This window comes from Coptis chinensis, chromosome 3 (assembly GCF_015680905.1).
Source record: "Coptis chinensis isolate HL-2020 chromosome 3, ASM1568090v1, whole genome shotgun sequence".
In the NCBI taxonomy this organism is placed as follows: Eukaryota; Viridiplantae; Streptophyta; class Magnoliopsida; order Ranunculales; family Ranunculaceae; genus Coptis; species Coptis chinensis.
The window spans coordinates 14,286,285-14,312,154 of NC_141458.1; the positions used below are offsets into that span (position 1 = coordinate 14,286,285).

The 25,870-nt window shown below is 38.8% G+C and overlaps 1 protein-coding gene across 1 annotated transcript; it reads left to right on the forward strand.

The window, feature by feature from the left end:
- Positions 1-6,519: 6,519 nt before the first annotated feature.
- LOC147508109 (uncharacterized) lies at positions 6,520-7,636 on the forward strand. The gene is made up of 4 exons (XM_086596850.1): positions 6,520-6,703; positions 6,779-6,946; positions 7,028-7,186; positions 7,271-7,636. The coding sequence occupies exons 1-4, from the start codon at positions 6,623-6,625 to the stop codon at positions 7,634-7,636; spliced, it is 774 nt and encodes a 257-aa protein (XP_086452976.1). The 5' UTR covers positions 6,520-6,622.
- Positions 7,637-25,870: the final 18,234 nt, after the last annotated feature.

Below are 25,870 nucleotides of genomic sequence, written 5' to 3' on the forward strand. Positions count from 1 at the left end.
TTGCTCATTAGCAAAGTTTGGCCACTTTTCTTTACAACTTTTCCATCGACTGAATCAATTGGATGACGATATAAGCGCGAAGTCTGCGCTTTCGTGCATGCCATGTCATCTCATCGCGCTATCCACGGTATAGTATACAACTGCTTGAGTCTTGGAATTAAAGGAAAATGTCTCAGTACCTTGTTAGGCTCCTTGGAATTCTTCTTCCCTTTACTCCCCTCCTTAACTTTAAACCTTGGTGCTTGGCACTCGGGACATTCTGTCAAATATTTGTTCGTCTTCCAATATAAGATACAATTGTTCTCACATGTATGAATGCACGTAGCCTTCATCCCTAAGTCTTTCAACATCTCCTTCATTACCGGATACTTCTCAGGGAGGGTGTTACCTTTAGGCAACCACCGCCTCAACAAGGATAAGAGTACTGTCATACCAGTTCCAGACCAACCAAATTCTTTTTTTACATTATGAAGTTCTACAAGTGCTGAGAGAGTTGTCTCAGGACCTTCACATGTAGGATACAATTTTTCAGTTGCCTTTTTCTTATAATCGTAATACCTCTTTCCTAACTCTGGTTCAGGAACATAAGGGTCATCAAATTCAATTCCCAAACTGTCATCACCTGCCACCGTATCACCATGTAATCCAAAAGCAGAGTCGACAAAGTTTCTCATCCCAATCCCAACATCCCCAATGGTTTCTTCCTCAGTGTCCCCCATCTCAAACCCATCATCATCCGAGGTTTTTTCTCCAATATTTGCAACCAATGGAGGATGAACAGCAGCGTTAGATAAGTCCTCACCATGAAAAGTCCATACACGATAGGACTTCTCTATACCTTTTGAGATTAAATGGTATCCAACCTCTTTATACGTCAACCAATACCTATTCCGACACTTCTTGCACGGGCAAGGACACTTCTTCCCGCCCAACTTTCACTCTGCAAATTTAAGAAAAACCTCAACTCCCAATGAATAGACTACGCCGCCTCTTTCGTTTTCACTCATCCATTCTTTATCTATTGGTTCTGACATTCTATACTATTTTTAGACACCCAAGGGAAATAATGATCAGCATAAATAACAGACAACTAGCTATCCAAGTACAACCAAAAAACAAGAAACAAACGGCATCATAAATATAAATAATAGAAACTTTATATACATAAAATAAAAACCAAATAAAACCAATAAGTCCAATAAGTCCAACACGTGTGCTAAATACAAACACGTTTAAATACTACGCAGCTCGCAAGATAAAACCAATGCATAAATGATCTGGAAGTTATGATTCTAATCATGCATAATTACTAGTTCATTAACCCCCATACTGAAATGAGCTCCATACTCAAACCTATATAATCCAATTTAATCTTCATCTATTTTCGATATGATTTGACCTTACTTTTGAAACAATGTCGCCTAACATATTACTAGTCGTTCATAGGATGTGCAAATTATACAAGCATTGTCAGAATTCAGTAGCAACCTCTTATTTTATCATCAAAGATTGCAAAATATAAACTCGCGATAATACAAGAATTCAACCAAACTAAATATTCAAGTGTGCACAATAATGATATATCTTTCTCAACAAAGATCGCAAAAAAAAAAAAAAAAAAACTGGAGAAAGAAAACTACTTCAACAACTATATCTAAGATAACATCCAAGACTTAAGATTCCAAAAGATTTTAAATTTCAGCACTTGACAATGTGTAACTCAATACATTGAGTACAATACCATAAATTGTTTGTGTAACATAGAGTTACCATCATCATAAAATGTAACAGGGAACAAAACATGTAATTTATTCTAAAAAAAAAAAACATAAACCGCCGATTAAACCCCCAATTTACCCCTCTCTAACAACAAACATGAAAATTGTCATAATCAAATAGGAACATATCTTTTAACAACATGTTTCCTAGCAAAGAACAACACTAGCAACCAAACCACCAATAACACTAGTAACAACGCAGTTCTAGGACTCGACCTTAACTTAATAAAAAGCCCCAAGATCCAAACCAGCTAAAACATTATTCAACAACTATATCTAGATTCATTAAACAAAGTAGACTCAAAAAGTAGAGTGAGCACCGATTGGAAGCTTACCGAATTTTGAACTTTCACTTTTGATCACCCACTTCGCTACCAATAGTCCCTTTGGAATTCTACAAATAATTAAACCAGGAGAATGAGAGAGAGAAAGAAAAATTGATTTTTCAATCGAAAAAAAAACAATATGGTAAAATTGATTTGACGAATCGGTAAACAAATTGACTCAAGTCGAAATCGAGAGAGTCAACTCACTAACCCGGGTTTTAGAAAGTTGGAGAAGTAGAGAAAGAAATCGCAAGACTGTTTTCACAAGATTAGGGTTCTTAAGAGAGTTTTTCTTTTGTTTCCTTCCTAACTTAAAAACGGCGAAATTAGAATTGGCTAATTAAGTGTTAGCCTAAAAAAAAAGGGGAAACGCTTAAATTAGAATTGGCTAATTAAGTGTTAGCTGAAAAAAAAAAAAGAATGGAAGAATGGCGTGACCAAATACTGGCCCACTTCCGGTTTTTCTTTTCTTTTTCAAATTATTTTAATTTTGTTGCCTAATTTTCTACTTTTCTCACGAATATAAGTGTTAGCATATCCAAGAAAATTGTGAAAATATTATTTATATTATAATTCAAGATTTTAAGTAACACTTGCGGTCATAAGCAACGGATATATCCGTTACTTAATGAGTAACAGTTATTTCCGTTACTTATTAAAAATTTGCCCTGTTACAAAATAGCAGTTATGGTGTAGTGCAAGATAGGAAATATTTAACAACTGAACTATGATAGATTGATAACTTCATTAACAGCAAAGAATGGATAAGAGGGCATACCTGGATACCTTTAGTTGAGCGAAATAGGAAAAACAAACTGAACATGGAAGGAAGGTTAAAAGAAAATAAAAAAATCTACACAATAATTGTTACTTTAATTTAACAAATAGTAAAAGAAGTGAAGGGAGGGGATGAAGTCGAGAGAAACGAAATTGAGTAGTGTTTTCTAATTGGCTTTATTATCCCCCGCTTTTTTTTTTCTTGTTGTTTTTTTTTTAATTGACTTGCTCACCCACAAAACTTTATTGAAACAAAAGGAATGCTGAGAGAGAGAGAGAGAGAGAGAGAGAGAGAGAATGAAGTAGTTTGGACTTTGGAGAACTGGAGATTGGAGAAGGCCGAACAGAGAGAATGAAGGGTTTTTTAGAACGAAGGGTTTTTGCCGTTTATTTTTACAATTAATAATCTAATTAATATCTACATTAAATTGGTGGAGGGGCAAAAAAAGGGAGATGGAGAACGAAGAGTTTAGACTGGTTAAATTGGTTGGAACGGATTCCATAAAGAAGCATCATTGATAATGTGATAAAGAAATCACGGATTGCTTTTGAAATTATGTCATTGTTGTGGAAGAAGATATATGTTTCGACCAAATATGATCAAAACACCAAGTGTTGATGAAAAAGACGAAGAACGTAGAAAAGTAATTAGAAAAATGATGGTGATCGGGGGAATGATGAGACTGTACCTTGCGGTTGCCTACGTACCCAAATTATCAGTGGGATCAAGTCTCAAGAACGTAGTTCTGAATGAAAAATAGATATGTATTTATATAGGTAGAGTAGAGAATCCTTGTAGTTCAAGTATTCTTGTAGCTTGAGTCATTGTGATAGAATATAACTCTCAACTGATAATTATCTCTTTGATAAGAAATGAATCTGGACATAAATCAATGTACATTAGTGGCAAGCCATGTGGCTAAGGTTCAGCCTTAGACACATGAGTTAATGGGCCTGTACATTGATCCATGGTATTGCAAATTGGGCTTTAGCCCTGTCGATTAAATGAATAAAATAGAGACTCCTACCAATGGACGTTCGCCACGTAGGTGGGGGTCGAAACACCGCCCCCTCTTTGTCATGCGAACAAAGTTCACATGGCAAAGAAGAGAAGAAAAATCAAGGAAAACTTGGAATAAGAAAAGAGCAAGCGGAATGTATAACAAAGTGTCGTGTGGACGTAAATGATAGGAAAATGGACAATCGGAAAAAATTCGTGAATTATTGGAAACGAAATAATGTCAAATTAACGTATACGAAAGTGTCGTGTGAACGTAAACGATAGGAAAATGACAATCGGAAAAAATTCGTGAATTTATCGGAAACGACATAATGTCAAATTAACGTATATAGGACGCAATGTAATAAAAGAAGGCCGAAAAGGCATAGAAAAAAAAAAATAAAATATGCACAGAAATAAAATTGCAAAAGAAATCGATTGCCGAAAACTGTACCGAACGCATCACGTAAAAATACGAAATTTGAATTCGACGACGCGTGCCAGCGGAATAGCGATACTTGGATTATACCGTTGAAAATTAAACGTAGGGGCAGTATAGTAATAATAATAATAAAAGGAAGTTAAAACGTAATTGGACTCAAAGTGTTCGGATAAGATAAGAATTGAGTGTAGAGATGAAGTCGGAGTTGGAGAAGAATCCCACCAGCACTGGAAAACCTCGTAAACCTATATAAGTGCTGTATCCGCACATCCCACAATCTTATATCATATTTAATTAGAAAGCAACAAGGCCTTGATAGAAACACTGACAGAGAAGAAGAGTAACGCATCTGAGAAGGCAGACAACCGTCCTATAGCCATAGAGTAGTCCAGCTCGTTCAGTGACTGCCTTCGCTGTAGCCTTTGCCATAGAGTTATGAAGTTTGGTCTTGGCATGACCAGGTCGAAGAGCACGTAGAGCATCACAGACATTCTCAGGTTTGATTTCTCCAACTAAAAGTCATACACGTTTACTTCTAATATGAATTCTTGATCAAGTCGGTTTAACTTGATCAAACAGCTGGAAAACTTTCCCTCAGTGTTTCGGTTAGAATCCTCGTTTTCAAAAAATCTGAAGTTCTGTAAGAATGTGATCAGTTAAAGTATATCGATCGTGAATAATTCCCTCAAACCCATGCAAAGTCGTTCCTGAGTTTTGGAAATCTTGAATAGGTAGTTGAACGTCCACACTCATTGGTTGCGGGATGAGCTAGAACTTTGCTTTTTGGAATCAGTAATTGCTACTGGCTTGAAAAGAAAGGAGTTTGGAGGTTTAGACCACGGTGATGATCGAGCAAAGACCGCTAAGCTTAAAATAATTCCTATCCCTATCCACGGGTATCGGTGGATAGGGTTTTACAGAGAACCAAAACGGCTGGGTTCGATTTTTTGTGTAAAGGTGGCGGTGGTGGTCAGAACCAAGGTGGTGGCGGATTGTTAGTGGTATCGATGGAGCCAGAGAAGATGAACAAAGAACAAATTGAACTTGGGCTTGGGCTTTGGGTCAAGACTAAGTGGGTCGGTTGGGTTTGGGCCCGGATTCTATTTTAAGTTGTGTGGGTCGTAATTTAAATGTTTTGTTTGGGCCCAATTTAATTAAGTTTTGGGACCAGTTGTATTTTGTTTTGTTGGGCGGTTCGAGCTTTGTCAACCCGATTTTCGACCTATCTGAGACCCGATGTTATGTGCTTTTTTCAGGTAGAAACTACCGTAATATACGGATGAAATATAATCGAGAAGAAAAAAACTCGATGACGAACGCAGACTTGGTGAGGTGGAAAGAAGGTGACAGATACAGCGACCATCTGGAACCGCGTCGATGGTCGCTTAAGGAAATACAGAAAATACTAGGACTCGAGAAATTTGAGATGGATGAAGTGTACGAGTTTGAAACGAAAGTCGAAGAAGATGAAGTAGTAATGGCTTACACACAATTAAATTGCAGGAACGCAATTCCGTTGAGCAAAGAAATAGCGCAATTACTGGAGTGGTGGCAAATTGCACCGGGACAACTGCCAATATCGTTCTGGCTAATCTTTACGAGAGCGCACCGTTTACAAAATGAATTTAACAGAAGGTTCGGGGCTCAAGAAATCTTCGCGTTGATACGACCGAAAGCCATACTGACGAAAGGGTACATAAAATTTGAAATTGAATTCAAGGATTCAAATAGAAGTTTTAAAGGGTTTCCAAAAGTATACACCGGATGGGATAGATTTCTGTACCGCTTGCGAGGGAAGTGGAATCCGACAGAGTTTAAAGTGCCGAACAAATTTCGAGGTAAGCCAAAACATAAGTATTGAAAACTATACTACGAGTAAACTGTTGACTAACACGAGTTATTTTTGTGTCTAACAGAAAACGCGAGTATGCTACCAGACATTGAATTGGACAAGGAAGTGGAGAGCAATCTTCGGTTCTTCTTTCATGAATGCTCTGATGAAAGATTGGTAGATCTGAGCTACTTTGATGATATCGTCGATTTCTGAAATTATGGGGTATCGAACAACGCCCGATAGGTCCAAGGAGACACAAAGCGAAATGGCAAAGAAGAATAAGAGTCTCGTAAATGCAATATTATTAAAATGACGATGATAGTGAAAAAGAAGATGGAACGGAGTTAACACGGCGAGAATTAGTGCTGAGTTTGCCAAGCAAAAAAAGTGAATTGTACAAAAGAAGATGTGCCACAAGAAAACGGGCTTAACGGAGACCAAGAGAGACAACCAACGGTACAATGTATGATGCCTCGAGGGACGAGACTACAATGCACCAAACATCCCAGACGAAATATAATACATACGGAACACCAAGAGGAAAAGGTATGCACCGTAGAAAACATAGATATGTAAAAGTGTGGTGAAATGTAATATCTCGTTCTGGTTTGGTATATACAGGAAAAGAATGAAACAGTGATACGGACAAAAGATAGTGCAATGAACACAAAGTCGGTGAAAGAAAATAAACGGCAAAGCAAAATGCAGGAGCAACGAATCCAACAACCACTGGCAAGTGGCGTCAGGGGTAATACTACGCATGGAGGAAAACCACAGAATCTGTTAATGGTAAGTTGATCGTTGATTTTTATAATTGCGTTAGGACGGTAAAGAAATGAGTGTCCAACACTAATCCGATGAAATTGGTAGTTGAAGCAGAGATGTTCAAGTCCGGAAGACGAAGTGAAGGAGTCGCCCGGGATTACGCCAATGGAAGGGCTCAAAAAATATCAAAAATGTGACCAGAATACGGAGAACATCGGAGAATATGACAGAGCAATGTCAATGATCTTCGATAGTATAAACCAGGTATGATAGTATTATTTTTATCAGTTATTGCAAACTTGTGTTTAAGTCAGAAAAATGATGAACTCAGATATTTTTTTTTCGCAGGTTAAAACGGCGGTAGTACGGGCCAAAGAAATTCATGAAAAAGTCGTGAAGAAAAATATCCTTCCGAATGAAGTCAATGTCGTAGAAGAAATAGAGAAAGTGAAAATACTCAACCGAAAACTGGAAGAGACAAACAAAGCGTTAAGCGGAACCAACAGAGAGTTAGAAGACGAAAACAAAAACTTAACCGAGCGGACGGAAGAAGCCGAGCAGAGATCGTACGAAGACTTTGGGAAAGCCTGTGAAATAATGGAAGAACACAAACACTTAAAAGCAGATGTGATAGAATTAAAGGCACTCGTGGCGACCAAAGATCAGGAACTTAAACGCGGCGCAAAAAAGAGGCAGAGAAAAATAAAAGTTTAATGACCGATTTAAACGAGCGGCTTGGCCAAGATCACGTGCAAATGGCACATTGTGAATCGTCCGTGAAGACAATTGACATAGACTTTAATAGAAACGGGAGATGAACTAGAACGGAGAAGATGAATTACAAAGATTTGTAACGAGTTGTATATGCTAAAAGTTTGTAAGGAACCATTGGATTTGCCCAAACCAATGAACATGTGATTTTGGCGTTGGTAATACCATAGAGCTAAAAATTCTTTTTGAATAAAATAAAGTATGTGTTGGCAATTGAATATCATTGTGTTGTCGGATAACATACCCGCGGGAAAACCGACAATGTTGTTGAATTATATAGATGACACGAAATAGAATGAAACGCCCCAATGCTAACTTTAAGCTTGCAAAATTATATTGAGCGGAAAAAATGCTCGCGGCCGAAAAAGAATCATCAGATTTAAAAAGAACGGGTAACGCCATCGATGTTGACATAGCGTGAGTAACCAACTGCCGCGGCGTAAAATCGTTCAATTTAGATTGTGAAATTAAACGTGGTAATTTCGTCATATTTTCGATTTTGTAGCGATTATCGACTAAGCCGAAAGTGTAAAAGCGTTCAACTTAGGATCGATTTAAATTAAACGCGGGTAATTTTCGCCCGATTTTATTGTAGCGTATAATAATACTTAGACTAACTAAAATTAAGCGTAAAAGTGTTCAACTTAGACGACGACGAAATTAAACGCGGGTAATTTAGCCCGATTTTGTTGATTTTAGCGATATTAACGACTAAGTGAGCGAAAAGCGTTCAACTTAGACTAACGAAATTAAACGCGGGTAATTTCGCCGATTTTGTTGTAGCGATAGTAATGACTAAGCGTTCGGCGTAAAAGCGTTCAACTTAGACTAACGAAATTAAACGCGTGGTAAGCGGCGTAAAAGCGTTCCCGATTTTGTTGTAGTGATCATACCATTGGGCGAAAGAAACCGCTTCTTTATTGATTACCAAGTCTTAAAAAATGCAAAGATAACAACGGAAAATACATGCTTGAACTGGAAACAAACTAAATATTGTATTATTTTATTTCTCCAGGATAACGGAAAAACACAACTAAAATCTACTTATAGAACTTGGCGCAGATGAAACGCATTCCACGGCTTATCGAGAACATTCCCATCTAAATCTCGGAGAAAATAAGATCCTTTGGTGGCAGGGCGATCTATGATGTATGGACCTGTCCAATTTTCTCCAAATTTACCGGAATCTATCAACCTCGTCTTTCGACAGAGTACCCAGTCATCTTTCTCAAACACTTTAAGTCGAACTTTCTTGTCATATTTTCGTTTCATATCAGCTTGATAACGAATTAACTGTTGAAGACCAACATCTCTTGTCTCATCTATCAAGGCTTTGGCTTGAGCAAGTGCTTGATCATTTGACTCTAATTCCACGTTAGAAGTTCGTGTGGTTGGTGTCATCAACTCTGTAGGCAAGACCGCTTCCGTACCGTAAGCAAGATTAAACGGAGAAAATCCAGTTGAATGCTTAGGTGTGGTTCGATAAGCCCACATAACCGCAGGAAGTTCCTTAACCCAATTTCCTTTGGCCTGTTGAAGTCGTCGCTTGAGCATTGCAAGAATGGATTTGTTAGTAGCCCGGCTTGTCCATTAGCTTGAGGATGGTATGGTGCCGAAATTGTGACTAATCTTCAAGTCGTAACAAAACTGCCGAATTTCTTCAAAGATCAAATTGTTTGCCATTGTCGGAAGTCAATGATGTTGGAATACCTCAAAACGACAAACAATGTCTCGCCATAAGAATTTTTAACATCGGAAGCATGGATCCGGGCTAAGGGCATAGCTTCCAGCCCACTTGGTAAAATAATCAATTATTCGAAAGTAAGAAACGAACACGCCGGGAGCTTTTCGGAAGAGGACCGACGATGTCAAGACCCCACTTTGCAAACGGCCAAGGGCTCAAAATTGGATGAAGTTTTCTTTGCGGAAGATTTCCCATGTTAGCATATTTCTCGACAAGGAACACACTTCTCGGACAAACGCTTAGCATCCTTTTGCATGTACGCCACCAAGATCCTTGTGTCATTGCTTTCTATGAGCGAGACTTCGCCGGAGTGGTTCCTACATAGGCCTGAATGAATTTCCGCCAGACGAGTACAAACCTTCAGCCTCTGGCGAGACAACGAAAGCATAGGGTTAAGACTTGTGCCTTTGCGATAAAGTTGCAAATGTAATCGCTCAAGTCGATATGAGACAATATTTCCAAGCATCGCGTTTTACACGATCACCCACTTTATGATCGGGAGGCAAGATGTGATCATGTAAATATGTGATATAAGGAAGACGCCAATCATCTTCGTCACAAGGTGTAAGTGGAAAACTTAGCTCTATATCAGGAACCTCTGGAGCATTGTCAGCTTCATGATCGTCGTCGGTATGAACCGAGACAATATCATTGACAGGATCATTGTGGTCATCTGATAGCATAAGTTGTGGATCAAGCGTTTTCTCTGCAATGACAACAAATTTTGATTATCAAGATCACGCTTTGCGCTCCGAAATTAAAGACGAGGGAGATATCAAATTGGCATAACATGATTCCTCGAGAAAATGTCTTGATGAAAACAACTCGAGTAATGTACATATCGCGACATCCTCGATGGACAGATCGATACTCGGTTCCTTTTGAAATTCAATGGTTATCCGGCGAGGCTTATCCGACTTTAACCGCCGGATAAATAAGCAAGAGAATCCGCGATGTCGCACGCCATGACGCTGACGCCGCATATCACCGATAGAATCAAAATTTCGAGCAATCCGATGAATTAAGTCCACATAAGCCGCCATTCTATCGCCACGAATGCTGCATAACGATCCACCAAACCGGCTAGCTTAATTAACTTAGAATCGTGGAATAATTGTAGCTTAGTCGCCCCCAAGTGAAGAGCAGTGCGCAAGCCGCAAATGACAGCTTCGTACTCGGCCTCATTATTTGAAGCGTCAAAACCCAAACGCACTGACTTCTCAATTTTTTTTCCATTCGGTTGCAAGATTACACACCCAATACCGGAGCCATATTTATTATGCGAACCATCAGTGTAAACAATCCAACAATCGCCAGATACATCCGATAAGTTTGGCAAATCATCATCCCCGAGGTAATGGCGTGTTGTCGGCGACATTCTCTTCGCCTAGTAACGCGTCGACATAAGAATATCCTCAATTGGAAAATTAGCCATTAGCGAAGCCAAAGCTTGTCCTTTTCTCAACCGCGGCGAAGTTTCAAACACAATGCTATATAAGGTAAAGGTAACTTTCCCATTCGGGCGAGGCTTAATTTGATTCCGAAAGCATTACGAAAAAGCTTTCGCAGTGGATATTCCGTGATAAACTTTGACTACTTCGTCCCTCGAAATAAGGTTTAAGACGTCGGGCAAAGATGAACCAAAGCCAATGCAATTTTCTCCACTCGAGAATATCTTGTTTCAAGAGTTGTAAGAGTCTTGCTAACAAAGAATATAGGACGCCCATCGCCACCGTTGACAAATAAGACGGCACTACGGACTTGCATGATCGGCGGCTAAATACTGAACTCTATAGGCTGCCTGCCCGTTCTTCGGGCAAGAACGGAGGTTGGACTAAGTATGCTTTCAAATGACGAAATGCAACTTCAAAGTCCCTCCGGCCCAAATTGATCGTCTTTCAATGTTTGAAAAAGGACGGCATCGATCGTAATACCGAGATAAAGCGATTTAGGGCAGCCAAAGCCGCCCCGTAAGTCGTTGAATTTCTTTCTTTGACGCCGGAGAAGGCATTTCAAGGACAAATTTCGAATCGATCCGGATTTGCTTCAATTCCGCGTCTAGTCATCATGTATCCTAAGAATTTACCAGATGATAAACCGAAAGAACACTTAGCCGGATTCAAACGCATGTTGACATTGGAGAGTCTGTCGAAAACAGCTTGCAAATCAGTAAGATGATCAGGTGCTTTTGTAGATTTGACAACCATGTCATCGATGTATGCTTCGACTGTCTTTCCAAGTAGGTCAGGAAAAATAGTGTTGACTAGCTTTTGATATGTGGCTCTCCAGTTTTTCGGACCGAAAGGTATTTACGTAGCGATAAATGCCTTGGTCCAGAATGAATGCAAATGAACTCTTGGTCCTCAATGAATAACGGAATCGATGATAAACGTAATAAGCATCCAAAAAAGACAAACGCTGAAAACCAGATGTTGCATCGACCATTTCAGATATACGAGGCAATGGATATGGATGAACCGGACAAGCCTTATTGAGATTTGTGAAATCGATACAAACACGTAATTTGCCGTTCTTTTTAGGCATCGCGCGACAACATTTGACATCCATGTTGGATAAGTCATGTGCCTTATAAAGTTAATGGACAAGAGGGCGGTCGATTTCGTCTTTCACTTTCATCTTTCTATCGGGGGCCATCCTTCGGGCTTTTGTCGAACCGGGTTTTGCATTAGGATCAATGTCGAAGTTTATGACAAGCCACCGAAGGATCTATACTGTGCATTTGCTCTATTCGCCAAGCAAACACATGATTATTCTTCCGCAATAACAAAATAAGCTCTTGTCTCTCCTCTTCTGGAAGTTCAGCTGAAATAAAAGTAGTCTCTTCAGGGAGTTGGCCAATTTGAACTTCTAAAAGTGGATCGACTGTCGGGGTCCTTCAACATTTCTATTGGCAGAGTAAACTGAAGGTCCCGGATGCTGTAATTGCTATTTGACGGCGTTGGAACTCGAATAGTTAGATCCAACAACTTCGACTTTTATAATCATCGAGAACATTGTCGCGGGCAAATTAGAGATGCGGTTGATCATTCAAGACCTTACATACTTTTTTATTGAATGGGAACTTGATGGCTTGATGATATGTTGAGACGACAGCTTCCATATAATGAATCCAATCTCTACCAAGGATGACATTGTAAGGGGATTTACAATCCATCAATAAGAAATCAATATTGACTTCCTTCTCGCGATAAGAGTGACCGGAGAGACACCTTTCCAACGCGAATGAGTAGCGGTACCATCAAAAAACCAACGATAGGCGATTTTCGGGGTGACCAAGTTATCAATAAAAGGAATACCGCGATAACACCCTAGAAAACATGACGCTTAGCTGAACTACCGGTGTCGATCATTATATCGCTATACACGATACAACCGATATAATGCAGTTATCACGACAAAGATCATAATGAGGAACATGCACGCCCATTAGATCTTGGTCGCTGAAACATAATGGTTCATCTTCAATAGTCTCCGTATGCGAAAACCTTCCACTTAAATTGATCCCGTTAACTTCGCATACAAATTAGCGGATATTTGACTTTAGAACGGGCGAAAGTTTTTGAGTATCGACAATGAATCAATAATGGCATGTCCAACCTTAATGACATTGTGTGGATCAAAGTGATAGTTAAAGCTTGAGTTGTTACTTTTTTCCGCGCATATTGATCAAGTTTTCCATTCGCCGCAAGCTTTTCAATTCTTCCCCAAAGATCGACAATTCTCCGCCCTCATAACCATAATCATTATGAAATTTGCACCATAACGATTTATCGCGAAGTCGCTTTTTAGTGTCGCCGCTAAGGGAAACGGCGGAGTGAGCAGATTCTTATCCTTGATTTTGTCGTAAACTACCGCGATATTTGGTATTAAGCCGGAGTTAATTCAAAATCAGTAAAAGGCTTTCGATCCGCTCGCCGTGGAGTCTTCTTTCTTATCACGGAGGCTTCGACCGGGTTGTTGTTGATCAAAAGTCGGATTCTTCATTTTATTTGGCTGATCATTGAAATCCTTTCCTTTATTATCTTTGTCACGAGAAGTTCGAAAGCGTACCGTGTCGCCTTCAACATTGATAAATTGTTGAACTCGGCCGGTATAACGACGCCGGAAGATGGAATATCCCGAACAAGAGAGTTGTATAACCCATCTTTATCAAACAAGATAGCTTCTTTAAAAGCGTAAACCACCATTAGATCGGATTGTTCGAAATCTCACCGCAGTTTTGATGGAAACAGCGATAAAAACTACGGAGAGTTTCCTCACGTTGTTGCTTGATGTTGAAAAGAACTCGGACTCCATTTGACGTTTGAGATTATGATGAAAACGCCTTGAAAACTTTTCGGTTAAGTCCTTGAATCGAATGAAGAGCGGAGGTAATTCGCTAAACCATACCAACACTTCCCCTTTTAATGTAGAAGGGAAAAGTTTGCATTTTAAAGCATCATCACCTCCGATAAAACCAGTTTGTTTGTGAAATTAATCACATGAAGCATAGGGCAACCCTCGACATCATCATATTGATCAAACTCTGGTTGTTTGAAGTCTTTGTTATGAGTAGCCCTTTGGACGGCGAGAGAAAATTTGTCCAAAATACCATCTTCAACTGCCAGATTTTCTAGTGTCGATTCAAAAGGATCGCTGTCCAGAAGAGCTTTTTTAATCATTTCTCTGACACGTTGAGGAGTCATCGATCCAGATCCGTTTGATCGCGGATCATAGTCACGATGACGCCTATGGGAGTGAACAAAACGAGAAGAAAACGACGAAGATTCATCGTTTCCGTGTCGAGATGATTGTGGATGGTACGTTGGGCTTTCAGTACGATAATGTTCGGAATGATAAGAACCGCGTTGCTGAAGTGTTTCACCATACTGATGGTTACGATCATGAGTGCGATCATTATTCTGTTCGCCATTTGAATTCCTTGGGACTTGCCGAAAATTTGTAGGACCGTGGGGTGCAGTCGGACGATTATGAGCAGTACCTTGCCTACCGAGAACGTGACCAAGTGGGTGGAGATTTCTCGGTGGAGGTCGGGGAATTCGTCGCCCATTACTCTTAACTTGTTGATGGCTGTTGCGAATATTGCGAATCTCATCCTCACCACTTAAACGATCCCACACACTATTATGTCGTTGGCGTGTGTGACGTTGTGGTGTGACAGATACAACATCATCTATAAGTGGAGCGCCGCTTAAGATGGCGCTGTAGTAATTATTCCGCGGATGATCTTTAACTTTTGAAGAAGTGCTTCTCGAGACATATGACTTACATTATCCGCGATCGATAATCGGAGAATCGTCGGAAGCAATAACCTCATCACTGAATAATTTGGCGATTGGTGGAACGACAAGATTAGAAGGTATTATTATTTGTCGCCGCCAAGTTGTCCTTGACCATCATGTTCGCGGATGATCGCCAATAATCACATCAAGACCTTGAGCTCTTCGAAAGTACGCGCCATAACTTTCGCAGAACGGATCGAGGGTGTAGTATAAGAACCGCAGACGGTAGCCAATTATGTTTCGACCAAATATGATCAAAACACCAAGTGTTGATGAAAAAAGACGAAGAACGAAAAGTAATTAGAAAAATGATGGTGATCGGGGAATGATGAGATCAGACCTTGCGGTTGCCTACGCACTCCAAATTATCGGTGGGATCAAGTCTCAAGAACGTAGTTCGGAATGAAAAATAGATATGTATTTATATAGGTAGAGTAGAGAATCCTTGTAGTTCAAGTATTCTTGTAGCTTGAGTCATTGTGATAGAATATAACTCTCAACTGATAATTATCTCTTTGATAAGAAATGAATCTGGACATAAATCAATGTACATTAGTGGCAAGCCATGTGGCTAAGGTTGAGCCTTAGACACATGAGTTAATGGGCCTGTACATTGATCCATGGTATTGCAAATTGGGCTTTAGCCCTGTCGATTAAATGAATAAAATAGAGACTCCTACCAATGGACGTTCGCCACGTAGGTGGGGGTCGAAACAATATACGCACCATGGTTTCACTAACAGTTAGAGGGCAAAGATCTTCCCTTACCATTGCTAGAACAGTTGGTTGTCGTGGGAAAAATGAATCCGCCAGTAATCAAAATTATATATATGCATACCCCAACCTCATTCACATAAAAAGAAACCTTCCTCACCTGTTCAAAATATACACTTTACCTCGGTTTCTCTCAGAGCTTTAGTTCGAAGTTGCTCCCTTAAGTTGGATCGGTGACAGTAACGGTTATAAGTAGCATTGGACAACACAAATTATGATATTAGAATAATAGTGTGCATACCTTAACATGTGATAAGTGTGCATCAAGTGAGGCCAAAACATTTCTCTGCACATTTAAATGGAATGACAACCTTTAAAACTCATGAAGGGATAAAGAATGTGGTTAGTTTAACAATTTAATGCATACCTTGGCCTCAATCACCATGTTCGCTCGGCATAGTTGAACTCAAAACAAATTTAAAGGCACCAAAAACTGATAAGAGAAAAATAAGAATGCTTCCCATGACAAACTTTTGAAACAGAATAGAAACTCAACCTAAAATCACTTAACACAATCTGAAATGCGCTTTGGTCAGACGAACAACAAAGGACCGTTACAGGGTAGAGAAACAAACAACCAAAGTTTTATAAGACGTAGACGTTTGTACCTATTGAGAGTGTGAAGTCCACTGCTGACAATGACAATGAGCAAAGTAAGGAGAGGAGTGATCAAAATAATCCCAATTGACAGAGTCACACAGACACCATCAAATTACATAAATTGATCTGCTTCCTTTGCAAAACCAAAATCCACTTGAGCGAGGGTAGATGGAGAGGTAAAAAGAGGGAGATGGAGAACGAAGAGTTTAGACTGGTTGGAAGTTCGGCGGGCATTTTAATAGCTTGCGTTTTTAATTCCAAATGGTCGAGGTGTCTGTCTAGGTGGCTTGAGTCTTAACCCTTGATTTATAACCCCTCATCTTGGATCCCAGCCGTTGGGTATAAAAGCAGCCCTGTTTTGTTAAGTAGATATTTATTTTGGGCTTGGCATTAATGAAAATGTTGGATAAAATTCCTTGTTAGAGCAACTCTAGGTGGTAATATAACATGTATTTTTCTTCATATTTGAAGAAAAAATTCAGAATTTCCCGGAATTCCATTTCTAGGTGGCCTCATTCATGGTCGTATAACCTGTCTGTTTGCATTCTTGTTCGCAAATTTGGAGGTTTGGATGCGGATGCGGAGCGACAATAGTAATATCGCGCGCCAGTACTAATGTCGCCCCACTTTTTTTACTTTGACCACAACTACGACGCGCCACTACCACTGTCGTGCGACACTACTACTGGCGCGCGCCACTCCTAATGTCGCGTGCTCCAACGGAAAAAAAACGGGCAAAAAACGGCCGGATTTCTACATCCATATATCTACACTCATCTCCTTCTTCATTTTCACACACAACACTCTCAACCATTTCACACACAACACTCTCAATGTCACAACCAAAACAAGGAAGGGGTTCAAGTTGGACAAATGAAGAAAATATTGCTCTTACTAAAACGTGGATTGAGATTGGAAAAGATCCTATAGTAGGGAATTATCAATCAAGTCAAGTTTATTGGGAACGAATTATGGCTAGGATGAATGAAATTCAAGGTTTTGACCGCAACCGTAAGTGGAAAGGAGTCTCACAACGTTGGTCGATTACTTTACCATTCTTCAACAAATATCATGCTATACTAAGAAAGCTTGAAGAACAACCTCCAAGCGGGTGGGGACGTGAAGACATTGTAAGATTCGTTTATACTTCGTTTTATATACTACTCGATATTGATTTTTTTTTAATAAACGTAGCTTTCAGATGCAGCAACAACTTATGCGGCTACTACTGGAAAACCATGGATATGGCAAGATTGTTATAATCTAGTAAAAAATATGCCAAAGTGGCAAAGAACTCAGTTACGCAACGAATCGCTTGCTCCAAGACCAAAAAAGAAAGAAAGATCCAGAGATGTTGAAGGTTTCGATTCTTCACCCTCAACCCCAACCCCTTCAACGCCTTACTTTACCCCTTCACCTTCATCAGACTTCGAATACGATCCTAGCGATAGCGAAGGTTTTGGAGAGGTCGGTCGGTAGGAAGCAGAGCAAAGAAATTGAGAAGAACAAGAAAGTTGCTTCTACTATCGAGGGTAATGTTGCATCCACTGCTAAAAATATGGATGAATTTCTTGAAGCTTTTAAAGAAAGTCGAAGAAATAAAGAAGAGATTCAAAATGAGCAATTTCAAAGTATGATGAAATTGAAGCAAGAGAAGACATAAAAAAAGTTATTTTTGAAGCAAGAAAAACTCCGTATTAGAGAGGAGGAAAATGAGACTAGGTTGTTGGCAATGTCACTCGACAATGTCAATCCTCGTTTGCGAAAGGTTTTAGAGCTAAAACAAGATGCAATTGTAGCTAAATATGAAAAAAAAAATGCTAGAGCAAGTAGTACAAATGATGCTTCCAACGACGAAGAAGCCAATGATGAAGAAAATGATGACTGGCTTGATAACTAGAGTAACTCTAGTAGTATGTAATAAGGGTGATATGTAATAGTTGTCTTTTATTTATTTATTTTTATTTTATGTTTTTGCAATCATGTATTAGTTGTCGTTCTATTAATAAAAATTGCAATTCATTTGCTAAATCAAAGGAAGTAAATTCTAAATCACACAACATAATAATAACCACACAACATATCACACAACATAATAATAATCACACAACATATCAAAATGATCAAATGAACAATTCTAAATCACACAATATAATAATAATCTTCATATAACAACCTCCTAGATCGTCTACACATGCCGCCTCTCGCCATGAACTCCTCCCTCGACCGTCCTTGTCTTTGAACTCTTCGATGCGGCCATCTTTGTGATGAACTCACCCTTGTGTGATCAATCTGAGCCTGTAACTCATCAATCTGGCATTGCAAATTGTCATAATTCACATGAGCCTGGGAAAGAAGTCTCTCTCTAGCAGGTGCCGACTAGCAAAGTCGGTAAAACCTTTGGGTGATGATACCGAGAGGTCGGGGCTCGAATCCCCGCCAAACATCAAAGAGTTCTTGATCTCATTTTAAAACAGGCTTACCAAACAAAAAAAAAGTCTCTCTCTCTCTCAACATTTGTGGCGAAATACCGAGGAGCCGCAAGCCATCATTTACACGAATGCTTGTCTCATATCTCATGCGTAGGTCATCCGGAAATAATTATTCATTAATAATTTATGACATTTTCATAATAAACAAAAATAATAAACCAAAACCAATAAAAATAATTACCGAGAGAGATGTCCAAAGGGGGCTCTAACCGTGACAACGCGAAAGTGTTATCAATAGAAGAAATAGAATTTGGTAAATCTCGTCCGCCACTCGGATCGCTCAAACTGAAAACCCAAGGCCACTCTGACTGAGAGGGATCTGGCGTTGGAACAAATGAGTGTATAGGTCCAGGCTGAAACATCGGCTGTGACGGCTGGCCAATCTGGAATTCACGTTTGACACCCAAATTGCTAACCGTATGAATGTTGCTTGTACGACCTACAGCTGGGAGAAAATGACCAATAGACACCCTAAACCAGTAACGGTAGTACTGCTCATAAGTCTGCAATGTAACTAGGTCAGAAGCCTATAGCCAAGTCCAATGCACGTTACTCTCGATGACTTGCTCTAAAGTCATGCCCTTAGCCTCTGATACATGGGTAGGCGGATCAGGGGGGATACCAAAGTATGGTGTGAGTTGTCTGTAACATCTATCCCCTAAATACCACTCCATATCACTCCCACAAGTGAATACCATCCTCCTATGAGAAATGAACAATGCATATCTACAGTCATTCGCGCCGATGTGCACAGATGTCCTCCAAGGCCTCCAAACAATAGAAGCCTGTGTGCTAAGCTCGATCTGGGTTCAAACAGAAGTTATGTTATGACTGATCTCACTGGTCAGACGAGCTCGACGAGGTCCGTGCCAAGCCCTGAGCCTCGGCCTCTCATCGGTATACTCTGTAAGGATAGGATTTGTAGCACGGAAATACTCATAAAACCATACCTCTAAGAGAATGACAAACCCTCCCATCTGGGGACTACTGACAACACCAGTCTGCCGAGAAGCCCTATCTAAACAACGCAACAAATGACAGTATATGGCTCCACCAAAATCAATACCGCCCAACTCATGCAAGTGCTCAAAGTTGGCTAGATATCCCAAGTTAATCGTGGAATGGCCAGAAGGAAAAAAGAAGACACCCATCAAATACATACAGAAAGCTCTTACATACTCATCAACATGTGCTTGACCATCATCAGAATCAAGTGACAAATAATCTATCAAAAACTGCAATCCTGAATCAGTGTCAACGGTGTAATGTATGCAGCCTTGATACCAGAAATCCTAACACCAGCATTGTCATATGACTCCTCGATCAGACAAGGGAAGAAAGTCATCATTTGGGCACAACTCTGGAATTCAGTGCTACATCTCAACGGATTACCTAATCCTATACTCAAACCAGATATCATGCAAAAATCTAATGGAGTGAAGCCCAACTCTCCCTGAGGGAAGTGAAAAGTATGTGTACTATCCCACTATCTCTCAACTAAACCATTAATAACTCCCTGAATGTCAGTCTTATTGTAAGGGATGTCAACTAGATGAGCAAAGGGAGTCGCTAAAATTGCATCTCTAACATGGTCAAGTGCACCGACTTTCTTAATATCATCCCACCACGTCTTAAACGCACGTGGAGTGCACCGAACCCGATACATAACACATCTCTGATGTACGTAAAATGAAACTAAAATTAAAAAAATAAAAATAAAAATGTACGTATTGAACTACTAAAATTAACTACTACTACTACTAATTTATGAAATTAAAATACATACCTGTTGTTCAAGAACAACTCTTGAGACATGTCTATCATGAAACCTCTTAGACACCGGCCTAAGATGGCTGAAATCAATAGCCTCCGCAGGAAATTCAAAATCGACTTGCTGATATTGAAGCAACAATGGATCGTCAGCCTCAGCTCCCTGATTTCCAGCTCCAGAAGTGGTTGGTTCATCATCTAGATCACCAATGGGATTGTTCCAAACGTATGCACTATTACCACTGTTTTCTTCTTCCTCACCGTCACCATTCCATCGTGTTTGGTTATTATAGACGTATTCGTCGTCGGAACTCATTTTTTTCCTAGAACTAGAGTGACTTAAGTTGAAAAAAAAGTTGTGAAATGACAAAAGTCCAACTGTCGCGCTACATTATATTAAACATAGCACGACATTATTATACCGCACGCGCTAATACCATCACGGCATGCCGACAATCTTGATACTGGCGCCGAAGACTAATGTCGCGTAGGGTGGGCCCATCAAGTGAATTTGCTCGCAAAATTTGCGACCAGCTAGAGTTGGTCGAAATTTGCGACCAATTTCTTCAAATTTTTTCTTCAAATATGAAGAATATGCTAGCACCACCTAGAGATGCTCTTAAGTTGAAGGTGTTAGAAAAATTCTTTGGCTGATCACCAAAGTGGATAGGTATAGCCCATGTTAGCCCAAAGAGTGGTTGTTTTAATCCTCGACCTCAAGAGTAGGCGAGAGATATGATATATAGCGTGCAAATGCATAGATCTAGCTTTCTCAGTGTTCTATGGGCCTGAGTCAATATCCCAACTGAGATAGTTGCCTGTTACTGAGAATGGATACTGGTTATGCGAGGAGACACAGATGGATATATGTGTCAATCACAACAGTGTGTAGAGGTGACTACCGTGGTTGTGGCTAGGGATATTTGTGTGTTATATTGTAATGATTTTAGACTATGTAGTTAAGTTTGAATTATTATATATGTTAGCTAGTTTTTACTCGTTTAAAACATGTTTTGCAAGATGGTAAGTATACTAACCTTCTTACAGGGGTGGATTATCATATAATGATTTTGCACAAGGTAAATTTATTTTATTTGTTGGTTAATTTTGCTAAAAGGACGCCTCGATCACACTGTATAGAGAAACTAACAGTCTTGATGTAAATTATACAAGGTTTTTAGTAGATTTTAGACGCGCTAGAGAAACTAATATCCCTTCCGAGGCTAGGGAAGGAACTAAATTGTCTCGAGACGTAAGGGTTACTTAATTGTTCTATCATTCGTCGAGATGGTTAAGTAGTTGGGTTAAGCAATATATATATATATATATATATATATATATATATATATAGGATTTAAGTTTTTTTTGTAGGATTTTTTTGTCTTTGTATAGTTTGGGTTTGGCTTGGTTGGTCCGTACCATGTCCCAAGTTTTGTAATGACTGTAGAGGCCACGTGTCTTTGATATCCAGTCATTATAAAATTTGGGGTGTGACACTTCTGTAATTGGAATAAAGTTATACAACACTGTATTCTCCTGAAGCTTTCATTAGCTAATGAGTTCGTCTTTCATGTGTAGAGGACTGGTGTAATTAGGCAGGAGGACTGGTGCAATTAGGCAGGAGCTCGCAAAGCTGAAGAAGGCAGAGTGCATAAGACTATGGGCATTTAGTTATTTTGGACTTTATATGTTGTGCCTCAGGTATTTTAGTATTGCTTTCGTCATGTGAAAGAACTAGACATCAAGAATGACAATCTGTGTTAATTTAGGTAAACTCCCCCTATGAGAGTACTAAGATTTTAAGTTTTCACTTCTCTGGTTTAGGAATTTGTTTTTGTGCCTGAGATGTTTCATGTTATGTACTTAGATGATTAACGGTTGCACTTTTTTTCAATACTCACTACAACATAAGGGGCCTTCAGCAACGCACTCTTTTGCAACGACAAAAAATTGTTGCTACAGGTCACGTATTGCGACGCCTTTTGGGGCTACTAAAAATTTGGCGTGCTATCAGTTTTCTTGTAGAGGGATTTATCTACTGCAATGCCTCTCGCGTTGCAGATGGTTGTAATTATATTTTCTAAAAAAAAATGCAATATTTTATGGGGTTTTGTCATTTAGAACGCGGCTATCGCTACTAAAGCTTAATGGGTCAATTGTGACGCTGATTTCGTTGTAACAATTTTTTAGGAATGTACACTTTTATCTGGTATAGCCTCTATTGCGATACAAGTGGCGTTGTTGATGGGCCTCTGGTGGGCGGGCCTATTTTAAAATTTCGCTCGAACTAAAAACTAAAAGTTAAAATACCAAAATTATTGAAAACTCGAACTAAAAAAATTGAAATACCAAAACTGAAAAACCCGAAAAAGACTTTCTTTGTTTTCTCTAACCCTTACTTCAACCATCGCCTCCCCAAATTGGCAACGAATCAAAAGTCCAAAACACTCCTCAGTTCTCACATCCATCGACAAGTAAGTTAACGATCTCTCTCCCACCCAAGCTTCGATTTTTCAGGTTCGCTCGGGTTACTCGTGCACTTTCGGACTTGGTCTTATATTCTGAAACTCATCATCATCCTCTGTTTTTCAATTATACTACCCATCTCATTTTCTGCTTCTAATGAGCTCAATATGCATGACCTAATCACTCTTTCATGTTTCCATTACGTGGAAACCACCTTGAAACCTTGTGGATGGTGTTATATAAGAGGTGTGTACGTTAAACACTATGTTTTATTAACCATTCACTCATTTATCAAATTCTGAGGCATTTAAATAGATTGGGTTGTGTCAAAATTCAACGATAGTTTGATTGAGTTATATTTTTTGCTATTTTTTGGTTTTCATTATATTTGAACCTCACTGTTGACATTGTTTTAATTTAGTTTTATAGGTTTCTACTTTACCTGTTTCATGAAATTTCTATATTTTTTTTATATGGAAACTAGAACTGGCATACTGTTGGGTTTTTGGTTCATGTGTGTTCCTTATAAGTTTTTATCGTTTTCTTCGATATGGTTTATAAAGTGTATCATGTGTCCAGTGGTATCTGCATTTGATTATCTCGGATAATATGTTTTATTTGTTTTGTTTGGAACAGTTGTCAGGCTATTTTAAATGCAACTTTTCTATTGCCCGTATGAATGCATGATACACTTATTTTACATATATTTCATCGTATGATTAGTGTCTTACAAGAGCGTGCTCAAGTGATATTTGAACCTAAGTTTATGATGCGACTTCGTACTGATTCTATTATCTATGCATCACTTCAGTTGATCTGCCGAAAAGTTTCCCGTCAATATCCATCAACTTAAAGTCAGACGTGGATATTATGAGTATGCTTCCCCATCAGTAAGCTTTTTTACTGATACTAGTGAGATTTTTGTAGATGTGAAAAATCCAACATACTTGTGCACTTTAATAGGATTATCTTTTTAGTCTTCCTGGTTTCTCTCATTCCGGAGGCATTGCACCTTTTTCATTCTCTTACAAATTCAGGATCGTGTGCAGGATAAAGGGAGTGTTAGAAAGATTCCAAAAAATAAAATGCCTGTAATTTGCTTGCGAAATGGCGGTCTTCCTATCCCAGATGTTTTAGACATTTCCTTAACAAGTTCAAGTACCACCTCAATGATGACGTTCGTAGATGTCTTTTACTTGTTTTCATGACTGGGCGGAAACATTCTAGGCACTGGACCTAGTATTTGATTGTTATCATATTCTGAGATTTAAAATGTTATCATTTTGGTTTGTGCAAGTAGGAATTGTGTATTAAATTTATTGGAATGTGTGATTGAGTACTACACTTTTACAGATGTTCACTATTAGTCACAACTTTGGTAAGCTATTATGGTTTCAAGTCCTTGGGTTATATTGTTGGATTTGTTGTTGACAGTGTGATTGCCTTGGAATTAAGTAAGTTCTATGAGTATTTCCATTACCAATCAGTTCAACAGAAGATATGAAGACTATACTTAGCTAATAAGAAGACCTTTTTAAGTTGGTGTTATTTTTGTAGTCCTGTAAGATCAATCGAGTCACTGTAGACCTTAAAGTTGTACTTTGCTACCAAGAAAGGCATGCAAACTTGTTGCGAGTATCTTTTAATGCCAATTGAGTCATTTATAGACCATGCTTTAGTTGATACAAACATATATCTCTAAGATTAGACGTGTTTTAGTTTTACTGACTCATGTTTTTCTTGGTCAGGCCACTCATTATTTTCAATAACCTCTTTCTTTGTTATTTTAATTTACTGGATGTTCGGAGAGGTGATCAGAAGTTTTCAAGTGTTGATTCGAATTGATACATGGTTTGCATATTCTTGGTCTGGAACTAAGCTACTTTGTAAGTTGCCTCCATTGACCATCTCGTTATCTTCGCCCGACATTTTGGTTCTAAGACTTATTGTAATCTCTATGCCTGACTTCTTGCAGCCTAGTGAACAAGTAGCAGGCCCGAACAAATGCAATATGAGATTAAGATCGAGTTGTCTCTAACGCCATACGGGTATGACTTTTATCTATTTTTAGAAGGGAAATGGGTTGTGAATTTTGAGCAGTAAGATCTAGTGTAGTTCACTGTCCTTGCTACTGTATTGTCTTGTAGATTTCTTCTTGTATCTTTTGGTCAGTAGGTATGAACCATGTGGAGATTTTATGCCTAGTTCACTAGTTCATAGTTTGGTTAGGGGATATATTAAGGACATACAATATTTACACAAGTACGTACTAGGCATGATCTACAATATCTTTTTTGACGAGATTAGTGTATACTACAAATACAAATGTAATGTAATGACCTTAAAGTAATACATGCTTATCTTATTATCCATATGACATCTGTGTTTCTATGTGAGGTACTTGTGTTTTAGTCTTTGGTTGCTTACTTGTTTTAAGATGGTAGTCTGACAAGTATGAGTAAATATTATTAATTTGTACATCTTATAATTTTTTCGATCCAAAGCATATATTATTGTTTGATGAACATAGTAGGCAAATTACAATCGCTAGCTTCTTGTTATCATTGTTTTTTTCTCTTACCCGAAATTCCATGTTGTTTAATTCAAACTCTATTGGTTAGTGTCTGTTTTTTTCTTTCTTTCTTCTTAGAAGCTTTTGGCCATTGGCAGATTATTGTTTTTCAAACTATAAAAGGTTGGGAATTTAAACAATTGTTACAAGCTAAGTCATAGTGGTATTTACTTCTTAGGTCCATACGTTTAACTTGAAAAAAATATTTTCACATTCATTGCTTACGTGAGTGCATTTTTGCTTCGTTAATGTTTTAGATAAGTTTACTTATACATTTTTTTCTTAATTTGTTGTACCAGATTGATTGATCAATCAGTTGCCAATAGACTAACGAAGAAAATTACCTGGATGGATCTTGTTCAAACGGCAAATCTCACGGATATTTGAGAATTTTGCTAAAAATCTAGTTTTGACGATTATGTGATATGATGTATTAGCACTTTTTGTAATGGATTA